At 44.1% G+C, this 22,435-nt stretch overlaps 1 protein-coding gene across 1 annotated transcript in view; it reads right to left on the bottom strand.

Moving 5' to 3' along the window:
* MEI1 (meiotic double-stranded break formation protein 1) overlaps window positions 1-22,435 on the bottom strand; it is a gene marked incomplete at both ends in the record, with an annotated part of 63,949 nt that overhangs the window by 27,062 nt on the left and 14,452 nt on the right. Inside the window, 8 exons of the mRNA XM_082666865.1 lie at window positions 1,726-1,873; window positions 7,132-7,300; window positions 10,237-10,334; window positions 11,653-11,713; window positions 15,876-15,987; window positions 17,582-17,723; window positions 18,526-18,617; window positions 19,695-19,809. Of these exons, the coding sequence (XP_082522991.1) occupies window positions 1,726-1,873; window positions 7,132-7,300; window positions 10,237-10,334; window positions 11,653-11,713; window positions 15,876-15,987; window positions 17,582-17,723; window positions 18,526-18,617; window positions 19,695-19,809 (937 nt within the window). The remainder of the gene's footprint in view (window positions 1-1,725; window positions 1,874-7,131; window positions 7,301-10,236; window positions 10,335-11,652; window positions 11,714-15,875; window positions 15,988-17,581; window positions 17,724-18,525; window positions 18,618-19,694; window positions 19,810-22,435) is intronic.

Raw genomic sequence — 22,435 nt, 5'->3', positions numbered from 1 at the left:
ATTGGCTTTAGCCATGTATCTGTTATTGGTGACTTTGACAAGTGCATTTTCAGGGATATGGTAAGAGTGAAAGCCTAACTGGGTAGGATCAAGACAGGATGGGAGAGCAGGAATGCCTGAAGCATCTTGTGATACTAGAAAACTCAAACTCAGGCTTCCCTGGTGGTGCAGTGGCTAAGAATCTGCCTGCCAATGCAGGGGACACGGGTTCGAGCCCTGTTCTGGGAAGATCCCACATGCCATGGAGCAACTAAGCCTGTGCACCACAACTACTGAGTCTGCACTCCAGAGCCCACGTGCCACAATTACTGAAGCCAGCGCACCTAGAGGCCATGCTCAGCAGCAAGAGAAGCATCGCAAAGAGAAGCCCACGCACCACAATAAAGAGTAGCCCCCGCTCGCAGCAACTAGAGAAAGTCCACGTGCAGCAGCCAAAAATAAAAAATTAATAAATAAATAAATTTATTTTTAAAAAAAGAAAAGAAAACTCAAGCTCTGTGTCAAAGATCACTAAGGTTGTGTCAAAAGGACTTAGGAGCAACCTTGAATAGGCTCCCACTGGCCAAAGACAGGACGATTTGATCCTCAAAAGGATAATATAGTGGATTGAAACCATCAAATATTTTTAAATCGATGAGCTCATAATGATACTAAAAAAATCTCTTTGGTCACTTTTAGAGAGTGCTAGGCAACCAACTCATTTTTTTTGAAAACTGGTAATTAAAGGGAAAGAATCAAACATTGACTCTATGCTTCCTATACAATCTACCATTCAGAGTAACTGAATAGTTGGTGAGAGAAGTTTCTTTTTATACAAATAGTCCAGTTAATAAACAAAGAGAGAGTGACAGAATTAGGATATTATATTTTACAATCCCTAACGAATTAAAGGATCTAGGGAATGATCACCAATGGCTGCTAATACCACAAAAAGAGAGACAATGGGACATTATACACCTACATCTGTCTTACTTGAGAACACTTGCACTTCTACTATACCTTCCTGATTCCATTCAAATTAAACCAGGTCTGCTCATGTCACATTTGCCCCAATAGTAATTTTTTTAAAAAGGCAAAATTAATAGCCAGTGAAGGAAGAGAGTCCTTAATTTGAGGCTGAAGAGTCCACATCTAAGGAATAAAAGCAATTTTCAGTGGAAAAGGTGACAGATCCAGTGATGAATCAGACATAGTCCTCCACCCCTGAGAGTTTATAAAGAAGCTAGAGAGAGAAAACTTGTAACGTATAACCACCTTCAAAGCAATCCAAGACCAGCCTGGTTAACAATGATCTGGGTGCCGGCAACACACTTTGTTTGATAAACTGTTACCTGGAGACACCTCACACCTCTTTCCTCCTGCATAAACCAGAGGTGGTACTAAGAAAAGAGCCTTGGGAGTTGGTCAAGTCTGAGCTGGAGTCCTGGTCACGCCATCAATTAACTGTGTGACCTAGCAAAAGTTATTAATACTTTAACCTAAATCTTGATTTTCTTATCTATAAAACGGAAATAATAATCTCTGCCTCCCAGTACTGTTGAGAGAATTGGCTAAGTTACAAGGGCTATGTATATATCAGCACTCTATCTTCCCCCGCTCCCCCAACACACACTCTCTCTCTGCCACCCACCTTCTCTATATATACATCATCATAGTCTCCCAAGGAACCATGATGTGAAGAGGTACAAGAGGAGGAAGAAAAGCCCCAGGCACTTTGGTCCATACCTCATCTAGCGCACCGTCTTTGTCCTGGCAGATTGCAAGTAGATAGATGGAAGCTCTGAAAACCACCAGTGGAGGGCATTCACCCTGGTCCTGCAGAGACAGGAGGAAGCTTCGCACAGCCATGAATAACTCTGCCTCTGAGACAAACCTGTCAACCAAGGAGAGTCTGAGTGAAAAAGGCAGAGATGGCTGTCCTGCCCGGCCACGTCCTCCCTCAGCCACTGTCCTTCTGTCCCAGCATGTCCACATTCTAATGACACCTTGCACAAAGAGTGTGTTGTATATATTTAACAAAGCATCGTCACACATGCATAGCACATAGTTCTGTGCTTTGTGCAAGGCTCTATTAGAGGCCAGAGACTCCTCACTCACACCTAGAAGGTAAAGCATCAGGCAGCTGGACCGGCAGTGTTAAACAGAAGGATGCTGCTTCTGGGGTTCAGGAGGCCCTGCTTTGGCAGCCAGTCCACCTTCTCGTATTTATCATTAAACATTTCTGTGTTCAATGGGCTACTTTCTGGGGGAGGGAGACGTCTATACTTGTACATGCAAGGGAGAGGAGGAAACTGACTTCACTATATACCCTCTTATATCTTTTAAATTTTCTACCCTATGTCTCACCTATCAGATTAAGACCCCCCCAAATTAAACATTTTTAAATAGGTAATAGTAAATGCAATGCAGTATCCTGGCTTGTGTCCTAGAACAGAAAAGGAATGATAGACGAAGAACTGGTGAAATCTGAATAAAGCTTAGCTAATAGTATTGTACCTTCACATATATCATCAAATGATTTTCAACAAGGGTGCCAAGACCATTCAATGGGGAAAGGACAGTCTTTTCAACAAATGGTGCTGGGAAAACCAGATTTCCACACGCAACAGAATGAAGTTAGACTCTTACCTAACACGATATTAAAAAAAAATTAACCCCAAATGGATCCACACTTAAGACCTAAAACTATAAAATTTTTAGAAAAGAACATAAGGCAAAACTTTCTTGACATTGAATTTGGCAATGAATTCTTGGTTATGACAACAACGGCATAGGCAATAAAAGAAAAAATAAACAAACTGGACTTTATGAAAGTTTAAAAATTTTGTGCATCAAAAGACTACCAACAGGGCTTCCCTGGTGGCACAATGGTTGAGAGTCCGCCTGCCGACGCAGGGGACACAGGTTCGTGCCCCGGTCCGGGAAGACCCCACATGCAGCGAAGCAGCTGGGCCCATGAGCCATGGCCGCTGAGCCTGCGCATCCGGAGCCTGTGCTCCGCAACGGTAGAGGCCACAACAGTGAGAGGCCTGCGTACCGCAAAAAAAAAAAAAAAAAAAGACTACCAACAGAGTAAAAAGGCAACCCACAGAATGGGAGAAATTATTTGTAAATCATATATCTAATAAGGAATTAATATCCAGAATACATAGAGAACTCCTAAAACTCAACAACAAAAAAGCTGAAACAATCTGATTAAAAAATGGAGAAAAGATTTGAATAGACATTTCTCCAAAGAAGATATACAAATGGCCAATAAGCACATGAAAAGATGCTCAACATCACTAATCATTAGGGAAACACAAATCAAAACTATGAGATAACAACCTCATATCCATTAGGATGGCTACTATCAAAACAAAAACAAAAATAAGTATTGGAGAGGATGTGGAGAAATTGGAACCCTTGTGCACTGCTGGTGGGACTGTAAAATGGTATAGCCACTGTGGAAAACAGTATGACATCTCCTCAAAAAATTAAAAATAGAACGACCAGATGATCTAGCAATTCCACTTCTAGGTATATACTCAAAATAATCGAAAGCAGGGACTCAGGGAGATATTTGTATACCTATGTTCACAGCAGCATTATTGACAATATATAATAAAAGGAAGCAACCCAAGTCTCTATCGACAGATGAATGGATAAGCAAAATGTGGTATATACATGTACAATGGAATATTATTTGGTGCAAAAAAGGAGGGAAGTTATGACATATGCTACAGCTTGGATGAACCTTAAGACATTATGCTAAGTGAAATAAGCCAGTCACAAAAAGACAAATACTGTATGATTCCACTATAATTAGTACTAAGCATAGTCAAAATCATAGGAACAGAAAGTAAAATGGTGGTTGCAGGGGCTGGGGGCAGGGGGGAATGGACTTACTGTTTAATGGGTATAGAGTCTCAGTTTTGCAAAATGAAGAGTGCTGGAGACGGATAGTGGTAATGGTAGCACAATATTATGAATGTATTTAATACTACTGAACTGTACAGTAAAAATAGTTAAGATGGTAAATTTTATGTTTGTGTATTTTACAATTTAAAAAATTGGAAAAAATAGTAATGTGCCAATGTTACTGTCTTAGTTGGATAAATGTACCACAGTTATGTATTAGGAGAAAATGGGTGAAGAGTAACTTTTCTGTAAATCTAAAATTACTCCAAAATAAAATGTTTATTTAAAAACTAAAAAGAAAATGGATAATAGCCATAATATAAATATTATGCTACCAAAAGAATAAGGTAGACCTATTAATACATGTAGTAGCATGGAAAGATGTCCAAGATATACTGTTAAGTTAAAAAGCAAGTTGAAGACCTTGTATTATATCCCATTCTGTATATTAAAAAAAAAAGTATATTTGTGTGTTTTTTGTTTTGTTTTGTTTTGTTTTATTATTATTTTTGGCTCTGTTGGGTCTTCGTTGCATTCTCTAGTTGTGGCGAGCGGGGGCTACTCTTCATTGCGATGCGCAGGCTTCTCATTGCAATGGCTTCTCTTGTTGCAGGGCACGAGCTCTAGGCGTGCGGACTTCAGTAGTTGTGGCTCGCGGGCTCCAGAGCGCAGGCTTGGTAGCTGTGGCGCACGGGCTCGGTTGCTCCGCAGCATGAGGGATTTTCCCGGACCGGGGCTTGAACCCACGTCCCCCGCACTGGCAGGTGGATTCTTACCATGTGCCACCAGGGAAGTCCCTCTATTCGTGTTTTTTAACACACAGAAGAGTTCATGGAGGGTACCTAATAGTAGTTAACTCTGGCAGGTGTATGGGGAAGTATTTTAACTTTATAGCCAATCATTTTTCTTGAGTTTTTACAATAAGCACGAGTTTTAAAATAAGAAAAAAACTTTTTATATATATATAAATTTATTTATTTATTTATTTTTGGTTGCGTTGGGTCTTCGTTGCTGTGCAGGGGCTTTCTCTAGTCATGGAGAGTGGGGGCTACTCTTCGTCGCGGTGCATGGGCTTCTCATTGCGGTGGCTTCTCTTGTTGCGGAGCAGGGGCTCTAGGTGCGCGGGCTTCAGTAGTTGTGGTGCACAGGCTCAGTAGTTGTGGTTCATGGGCTCTAGAGCGCAGACTCAGTAGTTGTGGCGCATGGGCTTAGTTGCTCTCCAGTCCAGGGCTCGAACCCATGTCCCCTGCATTGGCAGGCAGGTTCTTAACCACTGTGCTACCAGGGAAGTCCAGAAAAAAACTTTTAAACTATCTCATGGGTCAAGTGATGTTCAATGAGGGTGTCAAGACAATTCAAAGGGGGAAAAATAATGTTTTCAACAAGTGGCGCTGGAACATCTGTATAAGCCACATTATGAAAAAGAAGCTGGGGGCTTCCCTGGTGGCGCAGTGGTTGAGAGTCCGCCTGCCGATGCAGAGGACACAGGTTCGTGTCCCGGTCCGGGAAGATCCCACATGCCGCGGAGAGGCTGGGCCCATGAGCCACGGCCACTGAGCCTGTGCGTCCGGAGCCTGTGCTCCACAACAGGAGAGGCCACAGCAGTGAGAGGCCCGCGTACCACAAAAAAAAAAAAAAAAGAAGTTGGACCCCTACCTCACACCATCATAAAAGTTAACTCAAAATGGATCATAAACCTATATGTAAGAGCTAAAATTGTGAAAGAAAATAACTATAGAAGAAAATATAGGAGTAAATCTTCATGACTTTGGGTTAGAAAATGGTTTCTTAGAATCAACACCAAAAGCATAAATGACAACAGAAAAAACAGACATATTTCATCCCCCCCAAATTTTTAAAATTAGATTTAATAAAAATTTAAAACTCTGTGCTTCAAAGGATACCATCAAGAAAGTTAAAAGACAACTAACAGAACGGGAGAAAAAAATTGCAAATCATATATCTAATAAGGGACTTGTATCTAGAACATATAAAGAACTCTTACAACTCAGTTAAAAAAATGGGTCAAAGATCTGAATTTCTCCAAAGAAGGCGTGCAAATGGCCAAAAAGCACATGAAAAGATGTTCAAAATCATTAGTCATTAGGGAAATGCTATTCAAAACCACAATGCAAAAACCACTTCATAACCGCTAGGCTGGCTATAATCAAAAAGATGGACAACAAGTGTTAACAAGGATATGAAGAAACTGGAACCCTCAAATATTGCTGGTAGGATTGCAGCTACTCTGGAAAACAATTTGGAAGTTCCTCAAAATGTTAAACATTGTATTGCCATATGATTCCTCAATTCTACACCTAGTATATACAGAAAAGGAAAAGAAAAGCAAGTACTCAAACAAATACATGTATACACATATTCACAGCATTACTATTCACAATAGCCAAAAGGTGGAAACAGCCCAAATGTCCAGCCATGGATGAAGGAATAAACAAATTGTGGTGTATATATACAACGGTATATTATTCAGCCAAAAAAAAAAAAAAGAATAAAGTACCAATGCATGCTACAAACATTATGCTCACTGGACGAATCTTGAAAACACTGTGCTAAGTGGAAGAAGGCAGGTGCAAAAGGTCACATACTGTATGACCACATCTATAGGAAATGTTCAGAATAGATAAATCCATAGAGACAGAACACAGACTGTTGGTTGCCAGGAGCTGAGCAGAAAAAGGAATGGGTAGTGACTGCTTAATGGATAAGAGGTTTTACTTTGGAGTGATGGAAATATTTTGGAACTAGATAGAGATGGTGGTTGCACAGCACTGTGAATGTATTAAATGCCACTAAATTCGCTTTAAAACAGTTAATTTAATTATGTAAATTTTAACTCAATAAATTATTTTTTAAAAGCTTAACAGAAAATAGTCTTTTGATTTTAAATTTTAAAAAATTGTATAGTGATTCTTAAAACCAAAGTAAGGCACTGATATTTTTTTTTGGTGCGTGAACAACACCCTCAGGGATATCAAGGAACTCTCATTAGCATTCTAGGCCTCTGTCTCTAGACAGACTACCCACCTGTCTTAACCCCCTCTCCAACATGTGAGCCCCTGAGGAATATAAGCCATTTCTCACTTATCTCTGTGTCCCCAGTGCCCAGCACCAGGCTTGGAGAGGATGCCTCTGTAAACATTTATTGAACTGAACTTGGCTAAAGATGTAGGTTCCAGAACCAACTGTCAGCCACCAGCTCTGAGCACTGACCTGTCCTCGTGAATGTAGGCCAGGTAGAAGAGGAGCAGGATGCAGTATTGTCTCTGGCGAGTGGCTCCCTCCACGTACTGGCGATCCGACAGGAAAGCAAGGCTTTCAGGGCTCCTGCTGCTTATCTGGGGCAGCCCATGCTGCAGAAGCTCAGACACTGCAGATAGTTCTGGGGAGAGAACAAGCAGGAGAAAAATCACACAAAGGACACAGGAGAGCAGGTAATGAGCACATGGGTGTCTACTACATACAGAGTACTGCACAGGGCAGCAAGGATACACGCCAGATAAAAGGAAATCAGTCTCTTCTTCCTCTCTACCAGGAGAGACTAAAGGTAGCATGTGGAAGGACATAGATACATTCATTCACTTGACAATGTCCACTGATTGGCTACTCTAGGCCAGGCTGTGAGACATGGGCCCTACCTCCAGTAGCTGGCAGCTGGTGGGAAAAAACAGATAATGAGACAGATAATTACAGGACATGTGATCAGTGCCATGTTCAAGCGTGGAAGAGAGAGTGACTCACGCCACCTGCGATGGGGAGGGCAAGCTCAAAGAGGAGGGAACTGTGGAGGGTGAAGAGAAAACAGGCAGAGAAAGGAGGGAAGAGACTCCCTGAGCCAGGAAGCAAGGAGTTCAGCAGCCTGGAGGCATAAGAGGAAGTCATGTATAAGGGGCAGGAAGGAGTTCAGTGTGACTGGCCCCTCAGTGAATAGATGTGGAGTGTTAGGGGTTTGGGACTGTGTGATGTAATTTGTAGCTAGACTGTGAAAGACCTTGAATGATGAATAGAGAATATGGCTTTTATCCTGAGAACAGATTCCTAAATTTCTTATGAAACTTCTGTTTCTTAAAAGAAAGAACATTTGATTACCAAAAGAATATGAAAGAAAAGGACCTCAGAGCTTAAATTTTGAATAAAGTCACCTTTATGGAAAATTCACTACATTACCCTTATTTTCCAAATTTCACCATAGACCAGAGAAAACTCCATCACTGTCGGACAATGCCCCACAGACTGATGTTTGGAGACAATGGCTGAAGGCCAGGGTAGTTGAGATGTTAAGGATAGATCGTCTAGCAGTCGGTGAAGACTGGTTGGAGGATGAGAGACTGCAAGCAGGGGGCCAAGTTAGAGGTCAAATGAAAGGGTCCATCCTGCCAGTGCAGTGGGCCTACAGGCAAGTGGAAGGTGACATGGAGAATGTCCCACTGCGATGTGCTAGCAGAGTCAGGTCAGGTTTCCTAATTCTAAGCTTAGGGCCTTTTCTACCAAAGCACACTATGACCACTGTGATAATAACAAAACTAATATCCTTGAGCCTCGCACATCCATAAGTAAGTAAGGTTGGCTGCTCTTCCTGGTGCTCTGAGATATGACAAGATCTCAGGGTCTGAGGGGGCAGACAGTGTGGCCCCTCCTATTCCAACAAGAGAGGGAGCTGCCTGCAGCAGGGGCTGGTGCTGGTGAACACTAGAGGCTGTTGTGATGCGGCTGCCACCATGGTGGAAGTCATCATGTCATTCTCTGTGCAGGCCAGACCACACCTGAATAGGAGGCAGAGAGCTGGACACCGAGCAGAGAGGAGTGGCTGGTACAGTGAGAGAACTAGAAGCCAAGCCATGTTGGAAGGAATGAAAATGCTCACCTGTGCTGCTGTCTCTCTCAGCATAGTGTCTGAGAAAGACAAAGGAAAAAGAGCGGTTTGGGAAGTCTGTAGGGAGAAGACAACATCTTCATAAATGTAAAAAGAGGAAACACAGCCAGCAGCAAATGTCACCCACAAAGAAGGCACGGTATTTGTTGAATGAATGAATAAAACAATGATTAAACTGTTTTATGTTACAGCAAGAGGGAGAGGTCTAGGATAGAGGAACTCCTTAGGGCAGAGAACGTATGGTAATTATCACTGTATCCGCAGCTGCACTTAGGCCTCCCTGACATGCTGCAGAAGCTCAACTAATACTCAGCAAAAGGGAAAACCTCAGCTCTCAGCCCTGCATCTGCTGCTCCCCCTGCCTAGATGGTGCATGGGACTCCTTGACCTCACTCAGACCTCCACCAACATGCCACCTCCTCACCTCCTCATGAAAACCCTAACGTGTACCTCCTCCTTCCATCACCCCCATCCCTTCACCTAGCTTTATTTTTTTTCATAGCACTCATCCACCCCTGACATTATATCTATGTGTTTATTGTCTGCCTCTCCCACTCCATTGGAACAGGACTTTGTTTCCCTATTACCAGCTCCTTGAATAGAGTCTGGCACATAGTAGATGCTCAAGAAATATTTCTTGAATGAAGGAATGGAGAAATGAAACAGGCTGTTCAAGATATTTTGAGCAGGGCTTCCCTGGTGGCGCAGTGGTTGAGCATCTGCCTGCTAATGCAGGGGACACGGGTTCGAGCCCTGGTCTGGGAGGATCCCACATGCCACGGAGCAACTAGGCCCGTGAGCCACAACTACTGAGCCTGCGCGTCTGGAGCCTGTGCTCCGCAACAAGAGAGGCCGCGATAGTGAGAGGCCCGCACACCGCAATGAAGAGTGGCCCCGCTTGCCACAACTAGAGAAAGCCCTCGCACAGAAACAAAGACCCAACACAGCCAAAAATAAATAAATAAAGTATCTTCTAACTTTAACATTAGAGTACTCGCCATTTCCCCATTTCTACAACAAATACACTTCTGCATGAAAACATAGACTAGGAAAATCTCATATTAGGTTTAAAAAAAAAAAAGGTATTTTGAGCAAAGGTATCTGGGGGTAACAGGCAGAGAGCAAGAGCCCTGGTGTGAGGGACAATGCAGAGAAGTTGGTCACGGGGAGGAACTGGACTTGTTGAGCTTTAGAGTCCTTCTCAACCCTTAAGGTCTAAAGGTCCCAGGGGCTTGGATTCCACTGTTTTCTGATTTATTTATTATCTCACCTCCCTAGGAAGCCGCCTACAGTTCCATCATTCCATGATTCCATGGTTCCTCTGGGTAGCTTCAAGCAAAGGTTTCTTATTACTGTACTGACTCACTACCCAGCCAATCAGCAAGGCATCCAGACTCTAAAAGACCACCACAGACCTCATGAGTGGTCAAACTACAGCATCTTACCTTCTTGGGAAGGTGGTCCTGTCTTCTCTGGAGCTGAGAGGAGGTTGATGCACATGTAGTAGAGGAAACTGGAACACACCTGGTTTAGGGCTGAGTGACTTAGTGGGAGAAGAGGAAGACAGAACAAGAGAGTACATTGCTACTTTGGCTGGGACAGCATTATCCCTGCCATGTACTGGGGCACCACTGCTTTGTGCCAGACCCCAATGAAGTTCTAACCATGGCCCTGGTAGAGAAGGTCTGGAGGTAGCTGTGAAAAGTAAATATGGAACCTGCTGCCCACAGATGTAACTTAGGCACTTGGCCCATATAGGCATTCATTAAAAATTTCCTGAAAAAAATAAATCAAGGAGGGCTACTAAGCTCCAATTTAATAAAACATATAGGGCTTCCCTGGTGGCACAGTGGTTAAGAATCCGCCTGCCAATGCAGGGGACACAGGTTTGAGTCCTGGTCCGGGAAGATCGCACATGCCATGGAGCAACTAAGCCTGTGCGCCACAACTAGTGAAGCCCACACACCTAGAGCCCGTGCTCCGCAACAAGAGAAGCCACCGCATGAGAAACCCGCACACCGCAATGAAGAGTAGCCCCCACTCGCCGCAACTAGAGAAAGCCCGCGTGCAGCAACGAAGACCCAACGCAGCCAAAAATAAAATAAATAAATTTATTTAAAAAATAAAATAAAATAAAACATAGAAACAAAAAAGTCCTCCTGGGTCAGGAAAGGGCTGAGGAGTACTAGAAAAAGAGGAAGCTGTTGAATCCAAAATGGGTAGCTGAGGAGAACTACAAAAAACATCTAAAATTGTGACTCTGAATCCAGGTAGATCCCTGTATTCCCTCCTGAATGTTGGTGTTCTATTCGGAGATATGGAAGGAGAGTTAGACGCTGCACTGAGGTCACCCTGAGGACTGCAGGCAGTAACAAGTGGAATCTGCTGAGTAAATGCAGACAGGTGGCAAATCAAAAATGGGAAGGCACGGAATGCTGTCCTAGAAGCCTAAAGAGACAGACTGAGGCAGCAACCTCTCTACTTTAAACAAAAGAGTCTCTCCTCTGGAATTGCTGGGCTGGCAGCAACTAGAACACGATTCTCTCTTGATGGACACAGCATCGATTACCCTGTGAGGGCCTTGGTTTCCTTGTTTGTAAAATGAGGGGTTAGACAAATGATCTCTAAGAGCCCTTCCAGTTTTGATGTTACAGGTGCCCATCCAAGTATCACATGGAATGAAAGTCGTATCAGAACCAGACAAGTAAAAGCTACAGCAGCCCATCCAGCTCGTACCATCAGCTGCTGAGCAATTCCCACAGTGTCAATCCCCGCCAAGGTCCTATGACTAAACCACACTAATCAGAAATTTCCACTTGTCCAGTCAAGAAGGACACTTGTCCCCTTGGGACCATACATACCTCAGGCCGCTGCAGAACCTGGCCTTCAGTTCCAGGGTCAGTTGTATGAAGGATGAGGCAGCTTGGGAGAATTGAGAAGAAAGCAGAGAGCAATTTAAAGTAGACTTTTTACAGAGACTCCCAAGTCTGGGTGGTACTAGTTCTGGAATCACACAGACCCGGGTTTGAAATTTGCTCCATCACTATCTAGAAATGTGGCTCTGGAACACTTACTTAACTACTCTGAGACTCAGTTTTGATATCTATACCTCGAACGTTGTTGTGAAACTAAGTAAAATAAATGAATATAGAAGATCTAACAAATACTTAGCTCAGAGTAGGTACTGAATAAAAGTTCATCTTCCTTTCTGATGAACAGTCTGCATTAGCTGGTGACCCTGGCCCAGGCCCCTGCACTGCCTGACTCTCCTAGTTGCCCCGCTCCCACCCCACCCTGCCATGCAGCTCTCTGTCAAAACTGACCTCTGTCCTGTCCATCCTTGGTCCCTGTAAAAGCAGTATTCTTGACAAGAGCTCCCACTGTACCAGCTCCAGGGCTGGGGATAATCTTATTCTATTGCAGGGCTTCTGGTAGGGAATTAATCCCTCAGTTTCATAGTAACTTTCGAGGACAGCAGTTTAACCCATGGCTCCCTCAGCAGGGGAACGCCCAATTTGTCTGCTGGAAGGGTTCCTCGTGGTACAGACTCTCAGGGATCCAGAGTTTCTCCACCCCCAACTTCAGGTCTCTACCCCCTCTTGGCTGGCGGTGCCTGCTTCCCTCTTTTCTCTTGCAGTTTGGGCCCTGACCCTGTTCTCGCTGGCTTCAGGCTACATAGACCTCCCTGTAATCACACTTTCTCTACATGCCTTGCGCTCTGCACCACTGCCCCGCCGGAGATCTACACTTCTGAAGCTGCACCCATTCAGCACCCCAAGACCGGATTCTCTTGGCTCCTGAAGTATGGCAAGCAGAAAGAGCAGATGAAGGGAAGGAAAGGAGTATATGTCAGTTGTCACAATGACTAAGAGGTACACTCATTCAGGAAATCTACATATGTTGCCTCATTTCACTCCCATTATTATCACCATGTTCTAGCTGAGGACATTGCAGATAAGAAAATTAATTTGCCCAATGTCAATAAGCAAGGGATGTTTATTACACAACCCATATGTGCTAATCACAAAGGTCCTACTTTTTCCCCTCTTACACACAGCCTCCTACTGTCTCCTAGAAGTTCCTCCCACTTCCTACATGGAATAGCTTCCTAAGGGTTTCCTGTACTCTGTTCTTTTCCTAGAGAGAACAAAGATACCTCTGAACAGCGACAAGGGACCTCTCCAGGATGACCCAGACCATCAATCAGAAACTCGCTCAAAATCCCACATCAAATATACAGACAACTGCAAAAGGTATGCCCCTCAACTCCCCAGCTCTGGATCCTGGCCCCTCTCCTTTCCAAGGACCTTGCTCTGCTGAGTACCCCTGCCTCTCTCTACTGCTCCTTCGTATACACTGCTAACAGAAATAAGTGTTTCCAGTCTTAGGGGGTACTAAAATCCTTCCTAACTCCATGTCCCCTTCCAATTACACCCCCAGTTCTCACCTCCCCCCTTACACCAAACTTATGGAAAGATTTGCCTATTTTGCCTTTACTGCCTCACCTTGCACTCACTCTTCAACTCACTACAGTCCGGCTTACACACCAACCACTCACAGCAACTGCTCTGGCCAAGGTCACCAACAGCCTACATGATGCCAAGTCCAAGGTACATTTTTCAGTCCTTGTCTTACTTGACCTCTGGGATGCATCTGACACTCATGACCACTCCCTCATCTACAAAACTCTCTTCACTTGGCTTCCCTAATGTCATCCCCTTCTGGGTTTCTTCCTACCTCTCCAACCATTCCTTACCAGTGGACTTTGGAGTAATCTGTTCCGCCTGACCACTAAATATTGTACTTTATTTTGTCTTGGTCCTTTGATCATCTCATTTTACACATTCACCATGAGGAATCTCACCTGTTCCCCACTAGAGACTCAGCCCCACAAGGACAGGGGTCTGTTTTGTTCACTGCTACATCCTCTGCCCTAGGACAGTGCCCTTCATGTAGCAGGTACCCAATAAATGTTTGTTGAATGACTGAAAGGCTGGATGATGAAAACTTCTAAATTTATTGTAAAGAAAAAAATGCTGCCTGCTATTCCAGTTCTACAAGGATCAAGCCATTAGCCAATGCAGTTCCTCAGCCCACCAACAGTGTACCCTGAGAGGAAGTCAGGATGGGGAAAAACAGGAAACATTCTGCACTTTGGATATACTGGCCCCTAGATAGTTAAGATGGCTATCTAAGGGAAATTTTCAAATGACCCCAGATTCTTGCATCTTCCCATACACAAAAAAAGGCACTAAAATCATTGAGATGTCCGTTTTTTGTGACTAGCAGTAATCTTTTTATGATTGACTACACGTTTTCCAAGCAAAAAAGTTCATATATATTGTGGCTTCCTGTTTACCTCTTTGGAGCAGTTCCTCAGAGCTATCTGAGAGGCTGTCTCCCAGGCTATAGTCCTCAGCAAGGTCCCCAAATAAAACTTAACTTACAACTCTTACATTGTGCGTTTTTCTTTCAAGTGACACTATATTTAAGACCAGATGTTTCCCATGACCTCAGACATAGTCAATTACCTACCTAAAAGCTCCACTGGGACATCTCACAGGCATCTCAGAGGTACCCTGATCCAAACTGATCACACCCTCTACTGCCTTCCCAAACCAGATCCTCCTCTAGGGAGCCTCCTCTCAATAAAAAACACCACCACCCACCTAGACGGCAGCCAGAAGCCAAGGCATTACCCTAAACTATTCCCTCTCCCTCATGCCCTACATCCAATCGTTCCACCACAGCCCACCCCCCCCACACACACATACTACCTTAGTTCCTAACACCAACCTGAGTTAATGCAAGAGGTTGAACTTCTTGCCTCCAATCTTGCCTCCCTCTAACTCATGGTCCACACTGTTCCAAGAAGGATCTTTCTGAAACAGCAATCTGAGCCTGTCACTCTCCTTCTTTAAGACTCAATGATCCCAAGATAAAGTCCAAATTCCCAACCTGGTCAACAAGGCCCTTCATGACTGAGCCCTGGCTACCTCTCCATGGCAGACTTCCCACTGCATGCTATGTGACAGGAATAAAAGAAAAGACAGTAAATGATAATGATAAGGGGCAGGCATAGCATAAAGATTAAGAAAGCAGGCTCTAGAGCCAGATTAGACTCCCTGAGTTTGAATCCCGGGCACACCACTTCCTGTGTGACCTTGGGCAAGTTGTCCAACCTAAGTTTCAATGTGCTCATCAGCAGAATGAGGATAATCATAGTACATACTCCTTAGAGTTTTTCTGAGAATTAAATGAATGAATACATGTAAGGCACTTAGAACAGTATCTAACACATAGTAAGAGTTTAATATTATGTTAGTTATCATTAGTTATTAATTATTACTACCATTCTCTCTACTCCCTTTTCTGCTTTTGGCTATCTCCCCTTCCCATTCTCACCATCACTACCACTTTCTGAAGAGGATAAAGGAGACTCTGACTCTGATTCCTGGGCTTACTCTGCAAATTGAGGTATTTATAGGATGAAAACTGGAGACGTGGGAAAGGAAGGTTTATATTTTGAAGAGAAAAAATGACTAGTGAGGGGAGAAAATAAATACATGCAAGAAGACCTGGAGAAGGCTGAAGGAGTCAAGAGTCACTTGGGTTCAATTTTAGGAAGGCATTTCAGTACAGTATAGTTAGACAGCACTTTCACACAGAGTGCTACCACTCTTCTATAAGGCACTTGCAAGTACACAGGACATTTTTCAGTTGTCACAATGACTGGGGATACTTCTGTCATTCAGGGCTCAGGAGCCAGAGACACTAAACATCTTGTGAGGGCTGAGGGAATGTGGAGGATGAGAGTAATTAGGGGAAGGAGGTCTGTTGTGGGCTCTGAACTGGAGCCTTCTTGACATTCACAGAGAAGTGTCAATTAATTTGAGAACTGCCTTTAAGGACTTTTGATTGATGGATGATATACCCTTCCACTCAACACTAGGCAGAGTGTGGATGTTGATTCTGAATGAATACGTAAGCCTCCCATCCACAGGTTATGCACTCTTTAAGTACCCTGAGCAGCTGCCTAAGGCGCCTGCCTCCCTCCCAACTTCCACACTTGCCTGCTGCCTACCAAGCTTCTTGGAGAATTCCTCCTTCATATGGGGGACGATGACAAAAAGGCTGTGCAGAACTGAGAGGAAAACCTCCATCAAGGCTGGATGAGTGGCCTGTTCCGAGTACCTCTGCAAAGAACCAAGAGGAAGAGCACAGTCCTCCAGGACTGAGCCTCTGAAGAAGAAACAGCATCAGCAAAAACTGCACCATCTAGCAATGGGAGACTAAATTCTTCCATTTCAAGGGCACAAGAAACACTAGGGGACCTGAAGTCACAAGCCTGCATCCAAGGCTTATATCTTCTGCCACTTGATAAACTGTTCAAGATTCATTACCGCTCTGGGCCTCTACCAAAGAGTAAAACAGAAATAACAAGTCCTACCTCCCAGAAACAAATGATATCTCATGTGTAAAAGGCACTTTCTAAACTGTAATGCAGAGTGACGCTTATGCTTCTAACATATAATAATTTAGTTTACAAACTTCCTTCACGTTTCTTTTTCATGTGATCATTGAACAGAATCATGAGGCAGCCTGATATGGTAGACAGAGCTCTGGATTAAGAGTAGAGAAATCTAAGTTCTATTTCAAGCTCTGTACGAAGTCGCTGTGTGCCCTTGGGTCAGTCACCCCCTCCCTTCTCGCTGTTTCAGTTCCCTGTGTGTAAATAGGCAGGGCCTCAGGGACATGGTTCTTACAGATACTTTTCATTTGGTTTTCAAACCAAGTTTTTTTCAACTAGAAAAGTAATACAAGCTCATTAAAGAAAATGTGTAAAATACAGAAAAGTAGAAAGCAAGAATAATACAGTAATTCTATGATCTAGCTCTAGATCTAGCTCTAACGCCCCATAAATCTAGGAGGAAGGCAGAGCAGGTGAGGAAGGGCTACTGCTAGTGCAAGCCAGTCAGGGCTGCAATCCCGGGCTCCTGAGAGCTACCCACCTGAAGACCCTGGCACGCTGCCTCAGAGCCTTCTTCAAGGAAAAGAGGCTCTCCTGTCAGAACCAGAGGATGCTCCCCTGCTGCCACCTACTGTTCCCAGTGGGTATTTTGGAGGTGTCCTTTCCCAACTAACAGTGGCTCCTCACAGGCTCACAGGATATCCAAACCTCAAAGAGGACAAGACTCACCCAAGGTCATCTGGGCAGTCAACAGCTCTGGACCCCGCTCTTCCTACTATCTCCATCTCAAGTCAGCTCAAACCCAGGGCTCTCTTCAGGTCTCTCACCTGTCATTTTATAGAACTCACATACGTGCTCCTTAGTGAAGCCTAGATCAGACATTGACTGCTACTCTTTACTAAGCAGAAAAATACATAGGTTCAAACCTCAGAACTGTCATATACTTGCTTTACAACCATAGAAAAATGACAACCTCATCTTTAAATTGGGGGAAATGATAGGACCTATTTCACAGGGTCACTGGGAGGGTTAAATTATGAATATAAGGCATTTATCACTTCATAAACATTACCTATTTATTATTTTATTATTACTGCTTTCTACTTTTTAAGAGGCATCTATTAATCTATTATTTACAACCAAACACTGTACTGTGATTTTAAAACCAAAGGAAAAGTGGCTGCAAGAACAACACTGCTACGACTCTCAGAAGGTCCAGTTGAGCAGTCGAGTCACTGTCTTGTGCCTCTCAGCCTGGCTTGCTCTCACATTCTTCTCCTCCCCAAGCTTCATGCTGTCCAAGGCTCAGGAAAACCCACCATCACCATGGGGATACACAAGGAGTCACAGGCACTGAGAAGAAATTCTGAGAAGGCCTCCAAGGTGTCTTCTTTCTCAGCACTGGGAGCTGTGAATGGATTCTCCTGGGCCGAAGGCTCGCTCTGGAATTCCACAGCCAACCTAAGAAATCAATGTGTGGGTATATCTACAACTACCTATGCAACATAAAGGTTAGAAGCATCCTCCTAGAGGGATACCTGAGCTCAGGGCTCAGGGAAAGTATCCCGACCAGCAGATCTGGAGAAAATTCCAGACGCCTCAGTGAGGGAGAACCTGGTCTTTGGTCACCTCTTCAGCTTCGTGCTCCCTACCCTCTCTCCCATAACACATGACTCATCCACCCTACTACATGTATTTCCCTGAATATACCATGCTGTTTGCTGTTTCACATCTCTTTGCCTTTACATATGCTGCTCTCTCTACTTGGAATGCCTTCCCCAGGTTTGTGAAAACGTAATGAATTCCACACATATAAACAAAACTGTCTCTTCCCCAGGAGACTGTGAGCTCCTTGTGGGTAGGAGCTAATCTGACTTACCTTTCTACTCCCACTGTCTAGCACCAGGCCTGGCACACAGTAGATACAACAAATATTTGTTCATGTGTACTGAATTAATCCAACAAGCATTCAGTGAACACCTATAGCACTAGGTTACTTGGGAAGAGGAACAAACCTGAGTGAGATACAACCTCATTGCACAGTAACAAAAACTTCGCCAGGAGGGAATCTTTAGAAACCTCCTCCACATAGCCATTCCATACCCCACACGCATCCCCAGCCTCCATCCCAGCCAAAGTCCTCTCACTACGCAGCAAAGCATCAGAAACCAAGTGCTGCTTCTAGAGCTTCATCCTTTGTCCGATTCCTTTCTACACCCACCCTCCATACTACTCCCTCATCAGACCACAGAGGGCCCCTCACCTGCAGGCATTTCTAAATCCCTCCAGAGTGCTCAGGAGGAAGCTTCCTCTTCGAAGAATGGTCTTCTCCGAATCTCTACTGGAGGCATGGCCCTGAGGTGAGAAGGAAAGAGGGGAACCTATTGGCCACGTACCTACTCCGTGTTCTGGTCTTTGCTTAGAGGACTACAGACTTCTTCCTCTCACACTGGAGTCTGGCATTCCCATACACCTAACAATTTCCAGGGGATCTTAGGTACATCCCCACAAATCCAGCCGTCTAATAGCTCCTTTAAAACATGGTAGAAGAGGAAACCTTCACCACTTGTCTCCCTGTGAAGCACAGGACTGGTTCTTGTTCTGTTATACGCAGAAAACTGTCACAGGCTAGTGGACATTAGCCTAACTGGCTATAATGCCCGTATTATTGCTCCAAAACACACACAAAAATCCCCACCGCCTCAGGCGTGAAGAGCTTAGTTTCCAAAGTTAATCCTGAAAGACATAATCAGCACCCACGTTAATAGTATTTCTTCTGATATTTTAAGTCCATGGCCCATTAAAAGCCAACATTTATGACACAGTGCACAGTGGTCAGATTCTTTCTAAGATTATAGCGAATCCAGCCTTAAATAATCTTGTGAGCATGTTTACCATACCTGCTTGGATGATATAAAAGACAAAGTGGGGCTTCCCTGGTGGTGCAGTGGTTGAGAGTCCGCCTGCCGATGCAGGGGACGCGGGTTCGTGCCCCGGTCCGGGAAGATCCCACATGCCGCGGAGCGGCTGGGCCCGTGAGCCATGGCCGCTGAGCCTGCGCGTCCGGAGCCTGTGCTCCGCAACGGGAGAGGCCACAACAGTGAGAGGCCCGCATACCGCAAAAAAATAAAAATAATAAATAAATAAAAGACAAAGTGTGTAGTAGGCTTGGGTACAAACACCCTGGGATTTACTATCCAAACTCAGGTCCTTGCTAGCTTTGGACCTGAGAGAAAAACTATTTAACCCCTGCGACTTCAGTTTCATAATGAGGATAACGATTATTAAGTCCCACAGTAACATCTCATTGTAGGCGTGTGTGCATGAGAAAACCCTATAAAGTAGCATATAAAGGTAATGCAATGTACTAATTATCTTCCGAAAACACATTACAGCATGATCTCCAGAAGAAGCGGGCTGCAGTGCACTGACCAGGGGCCTCCAGTTCAACGGGATCTGGGAAAAATCTGCACACCGGCTCAGCATGGCTTTGAGCAAGGCCTGCAGCTCCTTGTACAGCACAGGTAGAGCACTCTGATGATCCTTCCTGCACCCAGAGAGACAAAGGTAGGCCTATGGTGAGGTAAGGGTACTCCAAGGTACCCTCAGGTTCTCAGGCAGTGGGGGACAGGTGGTAGATCAGAACACGGGTCCAGGATCTGATCTGATAAAAACCCTTGCTCCAACACATATCTGCTGCACGACTTCATGCACATTCCTCATCCTCTCTAGCCCTCAGTTTCTTCATCTAGTCAATGAAAGTTAATAGTACTCTCCTCATAGAATTATTCTAAGGATCAAATTGGATAATGTATGCCAAACACTCAGCATGATGTTTGCTAGTTAGTAAGTCCTTATAAATGACAGCTAAGACTATTATTATTGTTATTAAAGATACAGAAGGTTTTCTCACTGAGAAGGGCCTCCCAGTGAAAAAAGTGCTATCTAGAACAGAAGGTGGCCACTGTTCTCAAATAAGTGATAAACTGTCTTGGGGACGAGAGATCAAATTTGCTTTCTGTTTCCTTGATGAGGAAAATCAGGATCAATAGGTAAACGTTATCAAAGACCCAGATCTTATTTAAAGAATATAAGGAAGAACTTTCTAAGAGTCAAAACTCTATAAAGTGGGCTTCCCTGGTGGCACAGTGGTTAAGAATTCTCCTGCCAATGCAGGGGACGTGGGTTCGAGCCCTGGTCCGGGAAGATCCCACATGCTGCAGAGCAACTAAGCCTGTGCGCCACAACTAGTGAGCCTGCGCTCTAGAGCCTGCGAGCCACAACTACTGAAGCCCGCGCGCCTAGAGCCTGTGCTCCACAAGAGAAGCCACTGCAATGAGAAGCCTGTGCACTGCAACGAAGAGCAGCCCCCACTTGTCGCAACTAGAGAAAGCCCGCGCACAGCAACAAAGACCCAATGCAGCCAAAAATAAATTAAATAAATAAATTTTTAAAAAAAGAAGAATGAAATAATGCCATTTGTAGCAGCATGGGTAGACCTGGAGATTATCTTATTAAGTGAAGTAAGTCAGACAGAGAAAAACAAATATCATATGATATCGCTTATATGTGGAATCTAAAAAAAAATGATACAAATGAACTTATTTACAAAACAGAAAAACAGACTCACAGAAAACAATCTTATGGTTACCAGGGGGAAGGGTGGGGGGAGGGATAGATTGGGAATTTGGGATTGACCTATGAACAGAGAGCAATCTGCTGGGCCTTCTAACAGGCACTCCATTAACTGTATATAGTGAAGGCTTGATTTCCCCTTTCCCTCTTCATTTCTGGAAGCTCTAACTTTCTATCCTACATTGACTGTCAAGCCCTGGTTCTGCCATCTTTAAATTCTTTCAGCAGTTCTCACTTTTCATTCCTCCTTCCGGTTGTGCTCCCCAGAGACCCTCTGAACCACTCCACCTCAGAGGGACCACCTCAGTAAAAATTCTGAAAAATTAAAGTCAAAAGTAAAATTATCTAAGGATTAATAACCAGCCCCCTACCCACAGCTCTCCACAATTCTGACCCAACCAGCTTCCTGGCTTCTTCATGTACTACTCCCCTTCACACAATCTGCTGGCCAGACTGGCTACCGTACCCTCAGTAATCCCTAAATTTTCCTACCTACATGTTTTGGCCAACCCTGGTCCTTCCACAAATCTAAATCTCTCTCATCCCTCATAGCACAGCTCAAATACTACCTCCTGCCTGAAAGGTGCTAAAGGTGCTACCAGTCCCCCATAACACTGACCTCCTGGGAGATTTCCAGCTCTGCATGGGAACTTCTGATTGACTCTGGCTCTTACTCTATGTCTTTGTTACCCTGTTGGTTTACTCATCTCACCCTTGTTGGGATTCATGCCCCAGATTTAGAGATTCAAATCCAGGAAAGGACAAAAGGGGAAAAGAGACAAACTGAAGCCATTATAATGTAAATGCTATTCTTTTATTCAATTTTTAGAAGCAACCTAGAGTCAAGTGATGAAGACTTAAATATAGTTACAGAAGAGACTATAAATGTTAACAAACTTTACAATATAAAATTAAAGGTATAGGGAGTTCCCTGGTGGTGCAGTGGTTTCCACCTGCCAATGCAGGGGACACGGGTTCCAGCCCTGGTCCGGGAAGATCCCACGTGCCGCAGAGCAACTAAGTCCATGCACCACAACTACTGAGCCTGCATTCTAGAGCCCGCAAGCCACAACTACTGAGTCCATGTGTCACAACTACTGAGCCCGCATGCCACAACCACTGAAGCCCACGCACCTAAAGCCCATGCTCTGCAACAAGAGAAACCACCGCCACGAGAAGCCTGCGCACTGCAACTAGAGAAAGCCCGCGCGCAGCAACGAAGACCCAACGCAGCCAAAAATAAATAAAGAAATTTATAAAATTTTTAAAAATTATAAAATAAAATAAAGTCCCCAATGGACATTTCACTCCCCAGATCTTCCTTTTAAAATAAATAACTAAATAAAATTAAAGGTACAGCTGACATTGAGAAGTAGACGGTAAGGAGAAGGGAAGGAAAGAGCTGGGGTGCTAATATACTCAGCTAACGAAGTAGGGTGTCAAGAGGTACTGCTTCAAGTTGAGGGAACAAGAAACACAAGTTTTAAGTAGATTATTTAAAATTTTGAAAACATAACATCAATTAACATAAAATGGTA

This window comes from Grampus griseus, assembly GCF_964374135.1.
Source record: "Grampus griseus genome assembly, chromosome: 11".
NCBI classification, from domain to species: domain Eukaryota; kingdom Metazoa; phylum Chordata; class Mammalia; order Artiodactyla; family Delphinidae; genus Grampus; species Grampus griseus.
This window is presented reverse-complemented; position numbering and strand designations above follow the sequence as displayed.